This window comes from Microcaecilia unicolor, chromosome 1 (genome assembly GCF_901765095.1).
Source record: "Microcaecilia unicolor chromosome 1, aMicUni1.1, whole genome shotgun sequence".
In the NCBI taxonomy this organism is placed as follows: domain Eukaryota; kingdom Metazoa; phylum Chordata; class Amphibia; order Gymnophiona; family Siphonopidae; genus Microcaecilia; species Microcaecilia unicolor.
In genome coordinates this window covers 373,677,654-373,697,163 of record NC_044031.1, presented here as the reverse complement: position 1 = coordinate 373,697,163, position 19,510 = coordinate 373,677,654, and the positions used below count along the sequence as shown (strand labels likewise).

General features: G+C 44.4%; 1 protein-coding gene across 1 annotated transcript in view; it reads left to right on the top strand.

The window, feature by feature from the left end:
• DNAH5 (dynein axonemal heavy chain 5) overlaps window positions 1-19,510 on the top strand; it is a 925,453-nt gene that overhangs the window by 825,191 nt on the left and 80,752 nt on the right. Inside the window, 3 exon segments of the mRNA XM_030220396.1 lie at window positions 4,326-4,531; window positions 9,310-9,513; window positions 11,990-12,205. Coding sequence (XP_030076256.1) covers window positions 4,326-4,531; window positions 9,310-9,513; window positions 11,990-12,205 — 626 coding nt within the window.

The following is a 19,510-nucleotide window of genomic DNA, read 5'->3' as shown; positions in this document are numbered from 1 at the left end:
TAATAGAGGGAGCAACGCTCTCGGCACCGACTGATGTCTGAAGCCCGAATACCTCCATAACAGAGGGAGCAAAGCTCTGGGCACCGATGGTACCGACACCCGCTGATGCGCCCGAATGACCTGCCAAGCAGGAGGCGCCGAGGCAGGTGGAGACCTACTCGATGCATAACTATACCCAGCGTGCATCGGTCTCTGTCGGACTCCAGAAACTCCTTTGGGCATCCCTGACAAGTAGCATAAGTCTCGTCTTTGAGACACTACTTGCGCTTCACAGGGAGATGATCCGGTCCTTTGGGCATCCCTGGCAGAGTAGAATACGTCTCGGTACTTTGAGACACTACTTGCGCTTCACAGGGAGATGATCCGGTCCTTTGGGCATCCCTGGCAGAGTAGAATACGTCTCGGTACTTTGAGACACTACTTGCGCTTCACAGGGAGATGATCCGGCCCAAGACACTTCCGCCGATGCGTCCGAATGACCTGCAGAGCAGGAGACGCCGAGACGGGTGGAGACTCACTTCAAAGGTTACACCACTGATATTGTGTCACCAGGCTGCCCATTCAGTGGCTGACCAGGGATGCACCTGCTTAGGTTCCTGGTTTTTCCTGTGACATACACCTTCACCACTTGTGAGGCTCAAAGACAGTAGTGTGCTGAAGCAGGCTCTCACAGCTCTCGAGAGCAATTTGTTTAAGTTTTAATAAATGGATCAAAAAATGTGGGCTTGTTTTATTTGCTGGCTAGAGAGAGCCCACAGATAACAATATACCAGCACTTTCAAGAAAAAAGAAAAAGAGAAGCTTATATGCTTCGTTGAGGCACAGCCCCTTGTGACTCTGGCAATTACTTAAATTTTTTCTTGCCTCAGGTACAAAAAATACCTGTATATATAAGCCACAATGAGCCTGCCATAAAAAGTACAAATGAAAAAATAAAAAAGAGATTTACTCCGAAGACCTGAAGAAAACACGAAGCCCTAACGAACTCCGTGTCTCCTCAGACGCGGAAAAAGAAAAACTGAGGGGCGTGTCCGCTCGGCGAGCGGGAATAGGTGTGCGCACATGCGCAGTACGATCGCTCGCGCGACGGAACGCCGTAAAGAGATTTTGAGATTTTGCTTTAAAATCCTCCGGGGCCGACGTGGCGTCACCCACTTGTGAGAATATCAGCCTGCTTGTCTTTGGAGAACACACTGTCACTCTCAGTCTCTCACATGGGCAACTGTATGTTGCATTCTCACGAGTAAGGAGCTCTTCTGATGTGATTGTTAAACTGATTGAAGGGCCTGAACAAGGAAAACTTTTACCACATTGTAACACAGTTTACACAAAAACTATTGTATATAAAGAAATCTTACACATGTAAACAACAATTATATTCAGAATACAACCGTGGAAACATTAATAGCAGGAACTCATTACATTGCTAGCGCCCGTTTCATTGCGTTAAGAAACGGGCCTTTTTTACTAGTAAATGAATATTTAATACTTAAGTAAAAGTAAAAAGTACAGTGAAGAACACATAAAAAAATTTATTTAAGTTAAAGTAAAAAAGTTATTTTGCCTAATATAATATTTTGAGTAAAAAGTAAAAATACCGTAACTACAATGAATGTGTCAGGTTTTCAAAGCAGCAACTAGGTTTGTGAGCCCTTGGGCCGCTGCCGAGGAGCGACAGGGGCAGGCAAAACCACCCCCAAACCTGAGACAAGGCAGGACAAGACTGGAACCCCGAACTGGAGTTGCAGCTGAGGCAACAAGCTGGAACAGGTAAGGCAGGAGCAACTAGACTTCACCTGCACAACCGCCCTTCCCCAGGAGTTGAGCCCCTGGGTGCAGGCAGCCGGCAGGACTTACAGGACAGGGCAGGAAATGGACAGGTATAAGCATCAGGACTGAAAGCTGCCAGGCAGCCACTAGCAAGAAACACAGACAACAGGAACTAGACAAGGGATACAGACCAGAAACAAGACAAGGAAATAAGCAATAAACCTAAGCTAAATTACACACAGACTAACTAGAACCAGACAAGAAACCAGACTAGGCAGAAGTGCAACAAGCACCAACATACCAGGGACCTTAGACGATGCAAAGGCAAACACAGAAATTTCCAGATGGCTAATAAAGCCTATCAGCAGCTGAAATTCAGCTGCAGGAGTCACAAGGCAACTACGGGTGCTGTTCAGGTACAAACAAGAAAAGCCAGTCTGGCAGCCCAGAAGATTTGGACCGGATTGGGCTGAAATCTGGAACGTGTGACAGTCCATAGCAGCCACCGGTTCTGGCCACCAGAGGGCGAGGTGAGCACAGACATGGAAACATTCACATGCGTGACAGAATGCAACTATTGTTAATGTTTTTATTCCAAAAACTTTATTGCTGTACAATTCAATTCATTTTGCTTTTAGAACTAAATTTTTGAAAATGACTGGCATTCATGCAAGTGTGCTTGTGAGTCATCAATCTAGCACAGCTAAAAAGGATCAACAGCTGCACTAACAGAAAGTGGTTTGTTCAGTCTGATAAAATGTTCAGTCTTAAGGCCCAACAAGTAGACTTCCTCCCTAAAGACTCTTATCAATCCAGTGGACAGTTAGCCCAATGTAAGATTTCCCATGGGATGACAAGCAGTCTGTTGTGATAGAGACATATGTCTGCTCACCAAGAATTGCTACCAGCTTCAGCTTCTTCTCCATCTCCAATTTAAAGTGACCCAACTCATCACTGTTCTATTTGGCTGGAGGCCAGTAACCAGTTCAATAACCACAGGCAACTGCTCTGTTTTTATAGGTTATATTCACGAAACAGCAGAACAGAAGATGAGATGATTCATTGTTTGCATGACATATTTGAAACAGCATAATCCTGTTCCTAATTTTGCAGTTTCATTTTGTTTAGTGAGGAATTGTCATTTACAATTCCCTTCCGCTTTTACTTTTTCATTTTAACTGCAAGCATCAGATGTAACTGAGTAAAAGTAGTAAAAATTGGTGAAATTTTTACTTCAGTAAAAGTAAAAATTACAGATGTTATCCTGTACTTCTTTACAAGTAAAAGTAACAACATTTTTACTAAGTACAGTAACTAGTTACATTTACTTAGTTACTATATAACACTGGGAAGGGAAGAGAAAAGAGGAGTAGCTTAGTGGTTAGTGCAGCGGACTTTGATCCTGGGGAACTGGGTTCAATTCCCACTGCAGCTCCTTGTGACTCTTGGCAAGTCACTTAACCCTCCATTGCCTCAGGTACCAAAACTTAGATTGTGAGCCCTCTAGGGACAGAGAAAGTACCTGCATATAATGTGTACAGCGCTGCGTATGTCTAGTAGCGCTATAGAAATGATTAGTAGTAGTAGTAGACATTCTGCACATAAAGCGAAAGGAAGAGGGGAGACAGGCTGCATATATATGAAAAGGAAGAGGAAAGGGGAGACAGGCTGCACATAAAGGGAAGGGAAGAGGAGAGACAGGCACTGACCACCAGGCTACCCTTCAGACCTGCTTGCTGCTGTGCTCAGAATGCCCATAATACCTGATGTTGTCAGGGAACCTAGTTTTTCTTTCCAGTGTCAATTTCAGGAGTGAGGGAGGGGGATAGTATGCATTGGGAGATTCATGAAGGGTCATCTGCTTTGATATGAGCACCATTGGCACCTATGTATTTATAAAATAGCCTCAAAATAGGCATATACTTGGCCTTTCCACCTTGATGATGTGTTACAAAATTACCCTCTAAAGTAAAGTCTGTGAAATATTGCAGAATGCCACAGAAAACCTTGGAAATACACAGTTACATAGTAGCACAAACTGCAGATCTTGTTCCAAGTCCTTGGTGGCAAATCTTGAGAATTTACCAAAGCATATTTCACAGCCTAAGTGCCATGTTATAAAATTACCCTCATGATGAGCAACTGGTCCTTTCTGATACATATGCCGTTTAAAAAAAAAAAAGAGAAACACCAATTAAGCAATAAAGTTCTGCGTACGTCTAGTAGTGCTATAGAAATGATAAGTAGTAGTAGTACTAAAGCATGACAGAGAAAACAAAATTAAAGTTAGAGGGCCCAATATTCAGACCGCGGGAGTTAGCCCAGCTAACTCCCGCGGTTGGTGCTGATCCTGGAATTTAGCCAGGTGCCGACCCTGGCCAGTTAAATGCTTTTGCACATCAAGGAAAGAGTGAGAGAGTTCCTCTTTGGTACTTGATTGTGCATTTTGTGCAGAAATGATCCAATTATGTGGGGCATTTGGAACTTCAGGCATGTGCACACTGACTGCATTGACTTTATTCATTTCTTGTTGTGCTTTCTATTCTTTTGAACAGATGTCAGTCAGGATCTGCTCGATGTCAGCAATATGGTCCAGTGGAAGCCCATGTTATATGCAGTGGCATTCCTGCACTCCACAGTGCAAGAGAGACGTAAGTTTGGACCTCTGGGATGGAATATCCCTTATGAGTTTAACCAGGCTGACTTCAATGCCACAGTGCAATTCATCCAGAACCATTTGGATGACATGGATGTCAAAAAGGTAAGTGATTCCACCATGTTACATTAACTGGGTCAGATAAGGGCAGCATGGTTAATTGATTCCTGTAGAAATAAAAGCTATTGTCCAGTGGTTTTCCATGTAATCCTTGGAGGTACACCCAGTCAGTCTAAATTTTCAGGATATCCTAATATGCATGAAATAGACATGCATGCAATGAATCAGGGCCAAATAAGGCATAGGCAAACTAGGCACATGCTAGGACCCAAACATTGGGGGGAGGGGGTGCTGTCAGAGGTGCTCAAGACTCAAGAGGCTAGGCTTGACGACTATTTGGACTTTTCAGGGTTCAACAAGTTTGTAAATTAATTGTCTCAAAGCCAGAGAGAAGACTAGAGTGTCTGGATATTTTTCAGAGTTTAGCCCTCTGTAGCTCTCTAAACCTCCCTCATTCCAGTCAGTGGGAAGGCTGCTCTAGTCACAGGAAGGAAGGGCTGAGCTACAAATGCTGTGGAGGACACTGAGGCCCAGGTGCACTAAGATCCCCGTTAACAATCCATTAGAATACTGATGAGCTCATTGTAATTCATTTGCATGGGATTCTCAGTGGCTGCTAACGGCACACGTTAGAGCCACGGGAAAACTCCTTTGTGCATTACTAGCTACGTAAATGTTTGCTTTAGACTGGTTAGAACCAGTCTAAAGCAAACGTTAATAGCAGGGTAAACTTTGTGCATCTGGCTCTGAGGGCAAGATGCATCAACCAAACGTAAAAGAATCTAAAACGTAAAAGTGCTTACCGAATTTGAAAAAACGAAGAATGCACTAAAAACACACCTCAGAAATGTTCGGTGCGGTATTCAAAAGTCGGATGCATGAAAGTTTCGCTAATCTGGTGCAATCCCCCGTAGCGGAGTAGGAAACGCATGCACATAGAAAGCACACGTTATCGGCGTGGCTAATGTGCGTAAGAATTTTTTTAAAAACAAACACGTCCTTTATGGACGTCCTTGCCCCCACCCACCCACCCGCCTTAGGTCGCCGCTGCTCCCCGCTTCCCAAAAATCAAAACTTTAAGCTGCCCCGGCCCCCCTTCCCTTCCTCTCTTCTCCTCTGTTTCTCCCCAGGTCCGCCTCCCGCCATCCTCCGCCCCTTGCCCCACCCCCGCTGTCCCCCCTGAGGTCGTCGCCACCGTTCTCCCCCTCCACCGGGCCCCCCTCCATCTTACCGGGCCCGCGCAGCGCCCCTCACCTCTGTGTGAAGGCACTGTACGAGCAAGAAGAACAGCTGATTGCCTCTTCGCTGAGTCTTCGGACGTCCCTCCTTTCCAAATGGGCCCTCCCTCGTCTGACAGAAGTAACCTACGTAGGTTACTTACGTCAAATGAGGACGGGCCCAGGAGGAAAGGAGGGACGTCCGAAGACTCAGAGAAGAGGTGATCAGCTGTTCTTCTTCCCCATGCAGCGCCTTCACACAGAGGTGAGAGACGCTGTGCGGGCCCGGTAAGATGGGAGGAGCGGTTGCGACGACCTCAGGTGGGGGCGGCGGGGCGGGGCATGGGGGCGGAGGATGGCAGTAGGTGGAGCTGTGGAGAAAGAGAGGAAAGGAGGGGGGCCGGGGCATCTTAAAGTTTTGATTTTTTGATGCAAGGGGAAGCGGGGAGCAACGGCGACCTCAGGCGGGGCGGGGGGGGCAAGGCTGTCCATAAAGGACGCTCCTGATGAGCGCCTTTGCCCCCTCCCGATCCTTTTTTTTTACATTTGGATTAATGCAGGGGGAGCGGAGAGCAGCGGCGACCTCGGGCGTCAATAAAGGACGCTCCTGGCGAGCGTTTTTGCCCCCTTCGCGTTTTTTTTGTTTTGTTTTTACATTAAAGTTTTAGCCGGGCAGCCACAATGAGAGGTACAGACCTCTCGTTAGCTTTCCGGTAGTTTTCCAGTGTTAGGGCAAGCGGAAAACTTTAGTGCATATCATTTCAATAGAGTTTCTACACAATTTGCTCATCTGCATTCCGTTTTTGTTTGCTGCTACCGTCGTTGGAAATTGGGCTTTAATGCATGCCAGGGTAGGAAAACTGTTCGTTAAAGGGTCGTTAACTTGTTCATTTTATTTAGTGCATCTTGCCCTGAGTCTAGTGGTAAAGTTTTCTACTGGGGGAGGAGGAGGAGGTTTAACTGACTGTGAGGTCATACTGGTCAATAACACTGGACATTGACCTGGACAGTAACAACGTTGCTGGCTTGTTAGGTTTTATGCATCTGAGCTCTGAAGGGCTGTGGAGAGCCATTGGACCCAGTGAGTGTCCTGGGTTGCTGAGGAGGAGGAGGAATGGGGGAAAGTTAAAGCTATAAGCTAAGAAAAAAGATCTGACAGGAAATGCAAGAGTTTTACATGATGGTTGGCAAAACTGGTTGGTGTAGCCACTGACTTAATGAGCACATAAACAGCAGATAGCAGCACAACACCAGAAGAGGATGTGTGTGTGTACGCCTGTCTGTCTGTCTCTCTCTCTCTCTTATCTGAAAAGTGACAGTGCATACATGGACATTTGTGTGCCTGAAGAGTGAGAGTGTGTGTGTGTGCATATGTGTATGTCTGAAGAATGAGACCAATGCATACATGTATCTAAATAGGTTGTATATTTCTGTGTGTGACTGAAGAGTGAGAGTGTATATGTATGTGTGTAAATGTCTATGCACATATGACTGAAGAGCGAGAGTGCAACATGTGTATGTTTGTTTCAGTGTCTTTGATGTAAACAAGCTTCCCAGGGCCGCCGAGAGACAAAGCTGGGCCCGGGGCAAACAATGCGCCCCCCCCCCCACCAACCTGCTCACTGCTGCCTTCGCCTGCTCATTGCCGTTGCCACTGCACTCCCGCCTGCCCACCCGCCATCAGCACTGCCCCCTTATCCGGTTCAATTCCTCTGTTGTCTTTCCTTCCTCCCCTCTGCAGTGTTCCTGTGGGCTGCCGGCAGCATAAAAAAAGAAGCAACTTACCTCTGGCTGGCCTCCAAAGTGTTTCCTCTGCTGTGTGTCCCACCTGTGCAGACATAGGAAATTGTGTCAGAGGAGGTGGGACAAATCAGAGGTAACACGTCTGAGGTCAGTGGGAGGGTAGCCTGCAGGAACACTGCCGAGGGGAGGAGAAAAAGGCAAGAGAGATACTGAACCGAGTGGGGTGGGGCAGGGGCAGGAGGAGAATTTAATGCTAGTTTGCGTTAGCAAGGCTTATGGCCGGGGCTCTGACCCATCTTTCCCCCGCCCTCCTCCTCCTCCTCTCAGTGGCCCTGGAGCTTCCCTTTGAGTATTTGGGCTGCAGTGAAGTCTGCACATAATTGGTGAAGGGAAAATTTTCAGCCTAGTGAATTTAACCAGAGCTAATTATTAAATTACCTTGGTAAATTCCTTCAAAAACTGTCTATGTCCATTCAAAGTCACCAAGAAAAGTGAAATATCCTTTTTGTTTACTTCTTCCATTTGTGAAATTGTTTTCATGTGTAAAACTGATAATTCAGACACATCATCTGTAATCTCACTCTTTAACGCAGTCCACCTTTGGCATCTCTGGTTGGGATAAGAGGTAGTGGAGGGTGAACATAACTTGCTCAACTTTCCTCATTCTCAACCTATTGCTCCAGACTAGTTGCCAAGTTATTCATTGTGCTATTTGTAGTCCCTAATTCTACTCATTGAAATCAGCACTACAGGTTCCACAATGCAATAGCTTGGGGATGTCAGAAATCCAGGAGTGGCCTAATATCCCGCTGCTGGAACTGGATAACTTGGTAGTTCTCTAGATCTAACCATTAATCCACTCCATTTGAAACATGTTTGCTTAGTCCCCATGCTCATTCACAAGCTAGTATTGCTGCCACTTCCACAGCTAGGCTCTTCACTTTCCCTGCTACTTCTGAAGATGGAAAGACCATGAGGCAAGAAAGTGAACATGGGGGGGGGGGGGGGGGGCAGGACAGCCAATGAGACTTGGGGGGTTGGGATGCAAAGAAGTAAATAGGAATCCATAGTCTAAGGCCCAATATATGCATATTCATTGTGGATATCCTGAAAACCCGACACACAGAATGTATCCTTATAACTGGGCCAAGAGAAACTTCTATAGGACACAGATAGATTTCAGACTTTGCATGGTTGGCTTTTTCATTTGGTTGCTAGGTTCCAGTTATCATAGACAGTGGAACTTGGGGGGGGGGGTGGTAGGGAGTTGGAGATTGGTTTGCTTAGCCCCTCAATCAGAAAGGTGTTTATCTCAGTTTTATATATCTGATGTGACATGAGAGCTGAAAGGTAAACGTCTTTTGAAGCAGGATAACTTTTAAAATACTGTAAACTCATTACTGATGGTGTTTGATAAACACAACAGTTTAGCATAGAGTTCTAATGTCTTTAGCTGGAATTTAACAGGACTGCAGGTTATTCGGACTTTGAAAATCTCTTATCCATGTATTACAGTACCTGGACAATATTTGGTCAATGTGATCCTGTTGTAAGTGCTGTCCAGGGATTTGCTGTCCAGGGATTTGCTGCAATGGCTTTCCAGGAATGGGTTGAAACTCTGTGGGTTTAGTTTAGTTTTGTTTTTGCACTAGTTTGGATCACCACAAATAATTGCTGAGCTTTAGGTAGTTTAAAAAAATTTTCAAACTAAGGCCTCCTTCCAGCCAATGCACTGATGTCATGATGAAAATTTAATTGAAATATGTCATCTTCTTGTAGGCTACCTAATCTATATGTTTTCAGTCAGCCTTATGGTACTATGTGAAAGATAGCAAAACAGATAATTTTTTATCCTTCTATTAGGGAGTTTCCTGGAATACTGTGCGCTATATGATAGGTGAGATCCAGTATGGAGGCAGAGTAACAGATGATTATGACAAGAGGCTTCTGAATACATTTGCTAAGGTCTGGTTCAGTGAAAACATGTTCAGTCCAGATTTCTGCTTTTATAAGGGCTACAGCATTCCAAAATGTGCTGTTGTGGATCAATACCTGCAGTACATACAGGTAATCACTCTTTTCTGTCTTTTATTACCTTCCCTATTTCTAGAAATCCGAATTTAATGTACTATGTTTGTTTGTCGAATGCAAACTACACCCATGTGCAAACAATTTTCTCCTCTGTTCTTGACCATTTTCATATCCTATCTATATTATGGATTTCTTTTCCTGCTCTGATTTATTTTAACATTGTAAACTACTTTTCTATTTGCTTTGAAAGTGGGTATATTAAATACTAATAAACCATATGCATTCATCACCTTCCAATGCATTATGCATTGCTATGACTTCATCTGCTGAAACTGTGAAACCTACTCAATGTAATCACTCTATATGTATGGTGAACGTACATGAAAATCTTGTGATACTGAATGCATGTATAATAATTATATCAAGACAGATGTTTATAATGAAATTTCTAATTAAAAAATAAAAATACTAAAATGTTTTGTGCAAAAGAGCAATTACTACTGCTTAAACACAGCAAAGCACATATTGAACCTAATTTTATATATGTCGCCTAAGGCACCAAAGGAAAACACATTTATTCTGTAAACCGTGCCTAAATCTGTTCATGCAACTAGAATTTAGGCACAGCCATCTACACCAATAAAAACCTGGTGTAAATGCCCATGCCTAACGGAGCAGGTAATTCCAAAACTGCACGTAAATGTTTGGAACACCCACGACCCACCTATGCTCCTCCTATAGCCACACCCCCTTTTGAGATCTGTGCAGTAGAATTTACTTGGACTATAGTATAGAATACGCTTCGCATAAATTCTAATTACTGCCAGTTAGTGCTAATTGCTTATTAGCATCCAATTATCAGCACTGATTGGCTCATTATCAAATTAAGGGCCCCCATGCCTAAGTAGATGCTCTCTCATAAAATTATCCTCAGTCCCCTAGATTCTATATATGGCACCTTGAGTTATGCATGAAAATCTAGGCATATTCTGATTTGCACACATAAATTAGGGCCTTGTTTACTAAGCCACGCTGTAGGTGCGCTAACTTTTTAGCGCACGCTAACAATAGAGACACCCATTATATTCCTATGGGTGTCTCTAGCATTAGTGCATGCTAATTTTTAGCACATGCTAAAAGGTTTGCACGCCTAAGGCGTGGCTTAGTAAACAAGACCCTAAGTTATGTGCGCAAATCAGAATACGCCTAGATTTGGATGCATAACTCAAGGCTCCATATATAGAATGCAAGGGACTGAGGACAATTTTATGAGAGGGCATCTACTTAGGCATTGATTTATAAAGATATAGGGGCACCTATGTGTTTTTATAAAATACTAACGTAAGTGGCAGAAATTGGGCCTACATTGCAGGCAGAAATTTATTTGTGTTCTCAAGCAGGTGTTAATGTCCATGCCTAGATTATTTCAATATATGTGCAAATTAGCCTGCTTTGTAACCTGTGAGTTAACTTGTGACTTCTGCCCTTCTCTGCTCAAACTTCAGCCCGTCCATGCCTACTGGTGAAGTATGCACCATTATGTATGTTTGTTTATACTAGTCAGAATTCTATATGAGGCCATTATGCATCTATATGACCACATATGTGCAAAAATGCCTTAAAACATTTACCTCTATCCTGAGGAATTCTATAACTGGGTGCCAAAATTAGATACTTAGATGCAGCACACTGAGGGCTAATTCTGTAATGGCATCTGGATACCCATATTCTGTTATAGAATGCTAGCGTAAATCGGCATCCAGGTGCCTACAATTAGGCACACCCTCTTACACTGTAATAGCAGGACTAGATGCGCTTGCCTAAATGAGGCACTTTAGCATGTAATTTACAGTATTCTGTAAAATTATGTGTGTAAATGGGAGCCCACCTATGCCCTTTCCATGCTCTGCCCATGTGTAGGCCTCCTTGCATTTATACACTAAGGGAGTCTTGTACTAAAGATTAACACATTATCTGCTGCAGGGCCCATAGGAATAAAATGGGTCCTGTGGCCGATAACATGAGCTAATCTTTAGTAACAGACCCTTTTAAATTAATTTAGAGAATAGCAGAATAGCAGAGAGTGAGCACATTGCATTTACCTGCTTATTTGCTAGTATTCTATAATCCTAGCGGGCAAATGGTGCTTACATTTAGATGCTAAAATGATAGAATTAGGGGGGTATGTTCTTATGTTCTAAGGCTTGGCTACTTTTCACAAATAATGCAAGAATTCCTCTGAAGTACAAGAATTGAGCCATGTATAACAAAAAGTTAGTTACAGTGGGGTTTCTTACAGTGAAGGACACTAACTCGTCCACTGAGTCATCTTTATAATTTTAAACAAATCTGATTTATTTCATTTTCTTCAACTGCATTTTTCATATTTCTTTTCAGAACAGCTGAAAATTACGTGAAATGGCAAATAGTTTTGGTTTTTAATGTAAAATTGGTTTTATTGTTTTGAACATTTTTGTGGTTGAGATACAGTTCTGTATTTTTAATATTGCAGAGCTTGCCTGCTTATGACACACCAGAAGTATTTGGTCTGCACCCTAATGCTGATATCACATATCAAAGCAAGCTTGCTAAGGATGTGTTGGACACTATCCTGAGTATTCAGCCCAAAGACAGCTCCAGTGGAGGAGGAGAGACCCGAGAAGCTGTAGTTGCTAGGCTGGCTGATGATATGCTGGAAAAGCTTCCTGTGGATTACATACCATTTGAAGTAAGTGATTAGTTGCTAATGTATGCAGAATGAAAAAAAAACACATTCTAGTTGATATTAAACCCCAAAATATTGCTGCACTAAGAAGTTTATAGTTTATTTAAACTTGCTAAACCACTGTAGCTGCCAGGGCAGAGCAGAGTGGTGTACAGGTTACAAACATTTGGAAAAAGATAGGAACTCCAGTTGAAGATAGGAAAGTTATACAAACATACAGTGAAAGTGGAAAGGGGGAGACAGGTAAGAATGAGGGAAAAGGGGAGAAGAGACAACCTTTAGCTGATAGACCCAATCAGTATGACCTTCCAAAAGTCTGCCTTAAGAGCCAGGCCTTTAGGTTTGCTTTGAAACTCTTGAATGAAGGTTCACTGCAAAGAGAAAGAGGAAGGTTGTTCCAAATATGAGGCGAGAAAAAGAAAAAGCTCTGTGCCTGGTTGACTCATATTGAGCAATCTTATGACTAGGAAGAATGACTGAAAATAAAGTATTCCGTAGTTGGGCAGCCTTCGGAATCACGAGAGTGGAACATGTCTTGGGGTCGAAGGGAAGCCTGTTAGGTTTGGGGGCCCTGGGAGTAGGCATAGATCTTAAACATGAGTTTGCATATCAACAACTGAAGCACAATGTCCAGACCTTGAGCCCGGAGAAGCTGGGTAGTGGGCACGGGAGGAAAATCAGGGAATTTTTCAAGGCAATGCCAGGAGAAAGACTATCGATATCAGGACTCCATAAGATTTTGTGGACAATGGGGCAGAAGAGATATGGCAACCATAACAGCCCATTGGGCGTTGGATTTGCAGAGACCCAATCTGGAAATAGATTATATCAAATTAGTATCTCAGGTTCCTGGGCTTTCAGTCAACGCTCAGCTTAGAGAATGTCAATATAGAATTCTGTACAGAGCCTATATGACCAAATCTCAGGTATTTAAAATAGGAGGGGTACCGGACCCGCTCTGCTCTAAGTGTCAGCGGAAAGAGGGTACATTCTTTCATTGTCTCTGGGAATGCCCCTATATAAAAGCATACTGGGAGGAGATACTTACCTATCTGGGAGGTCTTTTGCGGTCCTGGATTAATCTCACCCCGATGGGGATCCTCCTAGATAAATATGAACTTTTTGTCCTCCAACAAAGAGGGCAGAAACAACTCATACATAAGGCCTGCATATTGGGGAAGAAATTGATTATGAACAGGTGGCTAGATGTGTCTCCGCCGGATTATTGGCAATGGAGGAATAGGCTGCATGATCTCTTATGGCATGAGCAGAAGGTGGTGGGACCCTCCCCCAAGGAGAGAGCTCGGTTCTTGGAGATCTGGAAATCCTACATACAATCTCTGTCACCGAAAGCACGAAGCTTGATACTAAATGGTTTTTGAAGGGTTTTTTTTTTGGGGGGGGGGGGGGGGAATTGCAAGAGATGTGAAACCCTACTGAATATGCCATTTACCCTTTATAGATACATCTCCGGTATTATGGTAGGGTGCCAGGTATGGCAGATACATAGGAGGCTATAAGAGTACAAGCTTCCTGTGGGGTAATTCATTTATCTAGCTGCAGGTTCGGGGGTTTGCCAGCTGGAGGTGGATAGGTGGACTTTGTCCACCGGGGTAACTATCTCAAAGTCATAGTTGTAGTCGAATTTACGGACGTTATGGCTATAACTACATTATCTTTGGTTATTCAGAGGGAGGGTGGGAGGGAAGGGGAGGGGCAAGAAAAGGGAAGGAATTGGTTGGGGGGGGAGAAAAGTCGATGTTACGTTTTATGGTTGTATTGATCTAATATATCTAAGCATCTATTATGTTACTCCAGTTCATGAAGAAATATTGTTGTATATTTTGAAGTATCATCAATAAAAAATGTTGAAACATGACTAGGAAGAATGAGACGATGATCATTGAGGGAACGAAGAGTCTTGGAAGGTGAGTCAGGGATAATCAGTATTCAACAGGTAACCAATGGTGACGTTTCAGTAGCAGTGTTGTGTGGTCTGTACGACAAACATGACAAAACAATTTTATGGCAGTATTTTGAAGAGTTTGCAGTTTTTTTAATGATGAACAGGGCAGACCTGTTTAGATGATGTTACAATAGAAACTTGTGACTGGAGTGATTTGTGCTCTAAGAAGAGTAATAGGTGAGGGTGGGAGGATAAGGTGCCAGAAACCAACCAGTAATGGTTTTATCTGCATTAAGCACTGATTGGTGACTATCTAACCAGTGTGTGACTGAATCCAGACAAGCCTGGAGAGGGGCAATGGAAGGAGAGGAAAGGCTGTTCGGGTAGGTTGGGTAAACTGAGTTATGTTCTCAGAATGAGAAATAGCTGAGGATTTCATACAGTTTTAAAGCACTGGTTTTCTGACCTTGTGGTACAATCATACTAATTCACTTGCCTACTATGCCCAGAAATTCTGCACTGGAATTTCTGTTAGGTAGCTGGCCTCTGGCCAACTCAACTATCCATAGGGGTAAAGATGAATGGGGAAGGCAATGGCAAACCACTCTGCTACTAGTCTGCCAAGAAACTGTCACAAAAGTGGTAACCCCCTTTAAGTTGTTCATAACTTAATAACTGCATACAGGAGGACCAACTTTACCCTTTACCTTTTGTTCTGACAAATAACAAAGCTTGTAGTATTACAATTAGGAGGCCTGAGTTTCGTCGCTTTCAAAAACCTATTTTATTTTCAAATTCTCAAAAATTTAAAGCTGTTTCTTTTCATTCTGCTAGACCAGTCCCTGTAGAGAATCTGAATTCTTTCAGTTATATCACCAGTATAAGGAGTGGTGCAGCCTGGAATTTACCAGTATTTCTCTGCAGGTTGGACTGATACAAAAAGAGTTTTTCATACATGTTTTGACTACCCACAGTACAGTCCATGGCCTGCATCCTAGAGGTCGAGTCCTACAGGCAGTGTTACGCCCAGAGAATGGTCCATGAACATCTCTGGTGTGGGGTCTGGAAGAGTTTATTTTTGACTCCGTGCCCCTGAGCTTTTGATTAGATTCACTCTGTGGGGCACGCTGGCAGAGGTCCCACAGGGACTCTGCCAGTGGGGGGTATGTAGTGTTTGAGTTACTATCTCCCCACCAGGCCTCTAATAGAATTTTAAATAAAGAGAGATTTTAAAAAAAAAAGAAGCATCCTCCTATTTTAAAGTTAGGTGTAGAACTATCAGCTGTATAAAGTTTGTTTAAAAAAAAAAAAAAGAGGCTTCAATTAAGCTCTACGGAGCTTCTGAACGCATGATGTAGGCCAAGGCAGGGTCTGGGTGTTTCCCTTGCAGTGTGAGTAATCAGTGGGAGAAGGGTTTCAGGCAGGAACCCCAGTTAATTCCTAGCTAGCAGAAACACTGGAACTTTGGTGTGGTTTTTTTTTTTCAGCGGCCCGAGGCTTGGTCCATGCCTGGTGGCAGAGGCTGTAGGGATGCTGGGAGCCCTGTGCTCAATTTAGGCCTGCAATTTTATTTGACCCTCACAGAATACTTTTGGAAGGTGCCCTCCATCTTCTAGGGTCTTATCCCAAAGGTTCCACCATCTGGTTGTGGTTTGACTTTTAGTCAGTGAAGTGGCTGAGGCCTTTGAGTGAGGGCCCAGGTTATGACAGGACCCTTATCCCTCCCGTGTCTGTGCTTGAAGACACCTGGGATATGGGTGAAGAGGACAGAAGGTTTTCCTTAGCAGGGGGCTCCCATGAGCCTGGAGAACTCACTCCCAAGGAGGAGTTTGACTCTCTAATGGTACAGCTCTTTAGGAGAGAAGAATTATCCTCCCTTGGTGTTCCATATATCAGCATCTGCACAAAGAGAGTTCTTAGATTGGGATCCCATGTTGGAGTTGATGTGGTGTCCCTCAAAGGCTTTTGCATTACACAGAGCACTCTTACAGATAGTATTGGTGGAGTGGGAAGCATTTTCACAGATAATGTTGATGGAGTAGTCCTCCGGTGCACAAATTTAATGGGCAGGTTGTATTTCCTCACTGAGGATGAGATGGATGCCTTGTTTTTAGCTGTAATGAAAAAAAGAGTGCAATGTGCATAATGATCACACATAACAGAAAGGTAGAGCATCTCCTAAAGCTGTCCTTTGGTACCTTGACACTGGGCATGCAGACTGCAGTCTATAATTGCCATGTTACCAGAGCAGGATTGTGTTGGTTTCAGCAGTTACCCCCTTCACCGGAGATGACCTGTCTAGAGTTGGGGGCTGCATTCTTGTTGGATGCCCTTTATGATCTCATTCACATTTGTGTGTGTTTGGTGGCCTCTACAGTAATCATCCACCTGTGGCTTTGGCTGCAGCACTGGTCAATGGATTCAACTTCTAAAGCTCATTTAAGTAAGCTGCCCTTTCTTGGATACTTGTTTTTGGAGAGAATTTGGATGAGCTAAATAAGGACTTGAGGGAAATCAGACCACTGAGTCTCCCGAAGGACAAGGCATGATCCTCATTCAGGTGTTCTGGGAGCAGGGCTCAGTCCAAGGACTTGGGCAATTACTGGTTTGGTAGGAGGTCCTGTACATCCTCCTTTGGACTGAGAGGTTGAAGAGTATGCCCTTTTGTGAAGCAAGGATGTTGAGGGAGGTTGGTACATCCTCCTCCTTTTCCACCATTCAAGGACCTCAATGAGGGTCAGAGGGCTTGGAGGCTCAGAGGGGAGAAAGGCCCTGCCTTTTCCACAAAGATTGGACCCTTACCATCTCGGCCCAGTGGATGTTGGAGCTCAGAGCAAGATTCAGATTCCTTTATTGTGTTCCATTGAGGTTCAGAGGGCAAGAGTTAGATGGTAGTGGTTACACTGTAGTATTTTTTTCAGTTAGGGGCTGTTGAGTCTGTATCCATTCACGAGTGGGGCCAGGGTCAAATGTTACTCCATTTGTTTTGTGGTATTCAAGAAGGATGGCATGGAAGTGGAAGGGTTGCACTTGGTTATTTCTTCTGTCCATCCCGAGGAGTTTTTGATCTCTTTGGATCTGGCTAAGGCATACTTCCGTATTGTGATCTGAGACTATTACAAGCATTTATTGAGGTTCTGTATTCTGGGCTAGCACTTTCAGTTCAGGGCTTTCCCACATGGCCTAAGGACAGTTCCTTGCAGCTTTCCCAAGGTAGCCATCCTCTGTAAAGAGGGGTTCTGTGTGCATCCCTACCTGGATGACTGGATCATCCAGGCTAACTCAGAGGAGAGTTAGTGGCCTAAGTTAGGAACCTGAGTGATGTCCATAGTCATTAGTCAATGGTTCCTTCGCACTGGTGATATCCTTAGATCTCACAGCTGCATTTGATGTCGTTGACCTTGAGCTTCTACTGACCAGACTGTTAGACATCAAACAGATACAGTTAAGCAATGGTTTACCTCAGTGTTTCCTAAGTCCGGTCCTGGAGTACCCCTTGCCAGTCAGGTTTTCAGGATATCCACAATGAATATGCATAAAAGAGATTTGCATATACTGGAAGCACAGTATGCAAATCAAGTTCATGCATATTCTTTGTGGATATCCTTAAAGCCTGACTGGCAAGGGGTACTCCACGATTGGACTTGGGAAAAACTGGTTTACCTCATTTCTGTCTGATGATCTTTCATTGTCTCCTTACCAACATCATCTTCTCAATCCTACAGGCTCCCCTGTGGGGTTCCTCAAGATTCAGTACTGGTGCCATTATTCTTAAATATTTACCTTAGCCCCTTGGCTACTCTCATCCAGGATCACACTATTTCAACATACTTTTATGCAGATGACTTCTTATTAATCTTCTACTATGACCCTTTGAATCTCAATCTTAACTCTATTCAATATTGTCTAGATGCAATAGCTGTTTGGCTTGATACCCATCATCTTATTCTTAACCCTGCAAAACCTGTGGCATTGTGGATTACGGGCTGTCTCCCATGCTTGCTTGCATCTCCTTTTTCTAATACCATTGTTGATACACTTAAATACTTAAGAGTATATCTGGATAGCCAGTGTTGACATCCATTGCGTCAAGTACAAAATTAGATTGTGAGCCCTCCAGGTACAGAGAAATACCCAGTATACCTGAATATAACTCACCTTGAGCTACTACTGAACAAGGTGTGAACAAAATCCAAATAAATAATAATAAATACAAATATTTTGTACATCATTTTCTAACCCATACAATCTCCAAGTTCTTGGTGTCTTACAACAAAACATACACAATAAAATCATGACATACATCAACATACATAAAAATATTGCATTTCTAAATTCTGTTCTTCAGACATATTATACAACCATCTCTTAAAACATATATTACATTTTCTTAGCACTGATCCAATAAAACCAGCCCCAAAAGACCTCATCCTATATAATAATTCTCACCTCCAACGTTCTATTGGTCTTGCTGCCTGTGTCCGTGGCTTCTTCAGAGTTGGTCTGCTAGGCTCCGTAGCCCAGCCTGACGTCACCATACGCAGTATGACGACAGCAACAGAACCATCACAAAAGGGAAAAAAACGCCTCACAGCTGATCCCCCCCCCTGCAGGGAACGCTGGATGCTAGCACAGGAGGTGCCGCCGCTGCCACACCCCCCCCCCCCACGTCACACAACGGCAGGAGCACAAGGCCAGTGGATAGGGGATCGGGGGGAGGGGGTCCGACCACGTGGCCATCGGACCGATGGGACCAGAGGCCTCGCCCCAACGTTCTCTGTCCCTCCCTCCTCCGAGTTCCAGGGTCGTCGTCCCTCCCTCCCTCCCAGTTCCAGGGTCCCCTCTCCCTCCAAGTTCCAGGATCGTCATCCCTCCCTCCCTCCCTTCCACTTCCATGCCCCCTCCCTCCGATTCTGAAAAGTCATCTTCACTTACCCCGTCGGGGTTACGACGGCTTGCAGCAGTGGTACAACGCGTGCAGGCTCGGCCCTTATGTCTCTCTCAGCTCTGGTCCCACCCTTGCAGAAACAGGAAATGAGGGCGGGACCAGAGCTGAGAGAGACAGACGGGCCGAGCCTGCACGCGTTGTACCGCTGCTGCCGGCCACCGTAACCCCGACGGGGTAAGTGAAGATGACTTTTCAAAAACGGAGGGAGGGGGCCTGCAACAGGAAGGGAGAGACGACAATCCTGGAACTCGGAGGGAGAGGGGACCCTGGAACTGGGAGGGGGGACCCTGGAACTGGGCGGAATGGAGGGTGGGAGGGCGGACCCTGGAACTGGGAGGGAGGGTGGGAGGGGACAGCCCTGGAACTCAGAGGGAGGGGGGACGGCCCTGGGAGGGGAGGACGGCCCTAGAACTCAGAGGGAGGGGGGATGGCCCTGGAACTCAGAGGGAGGGGG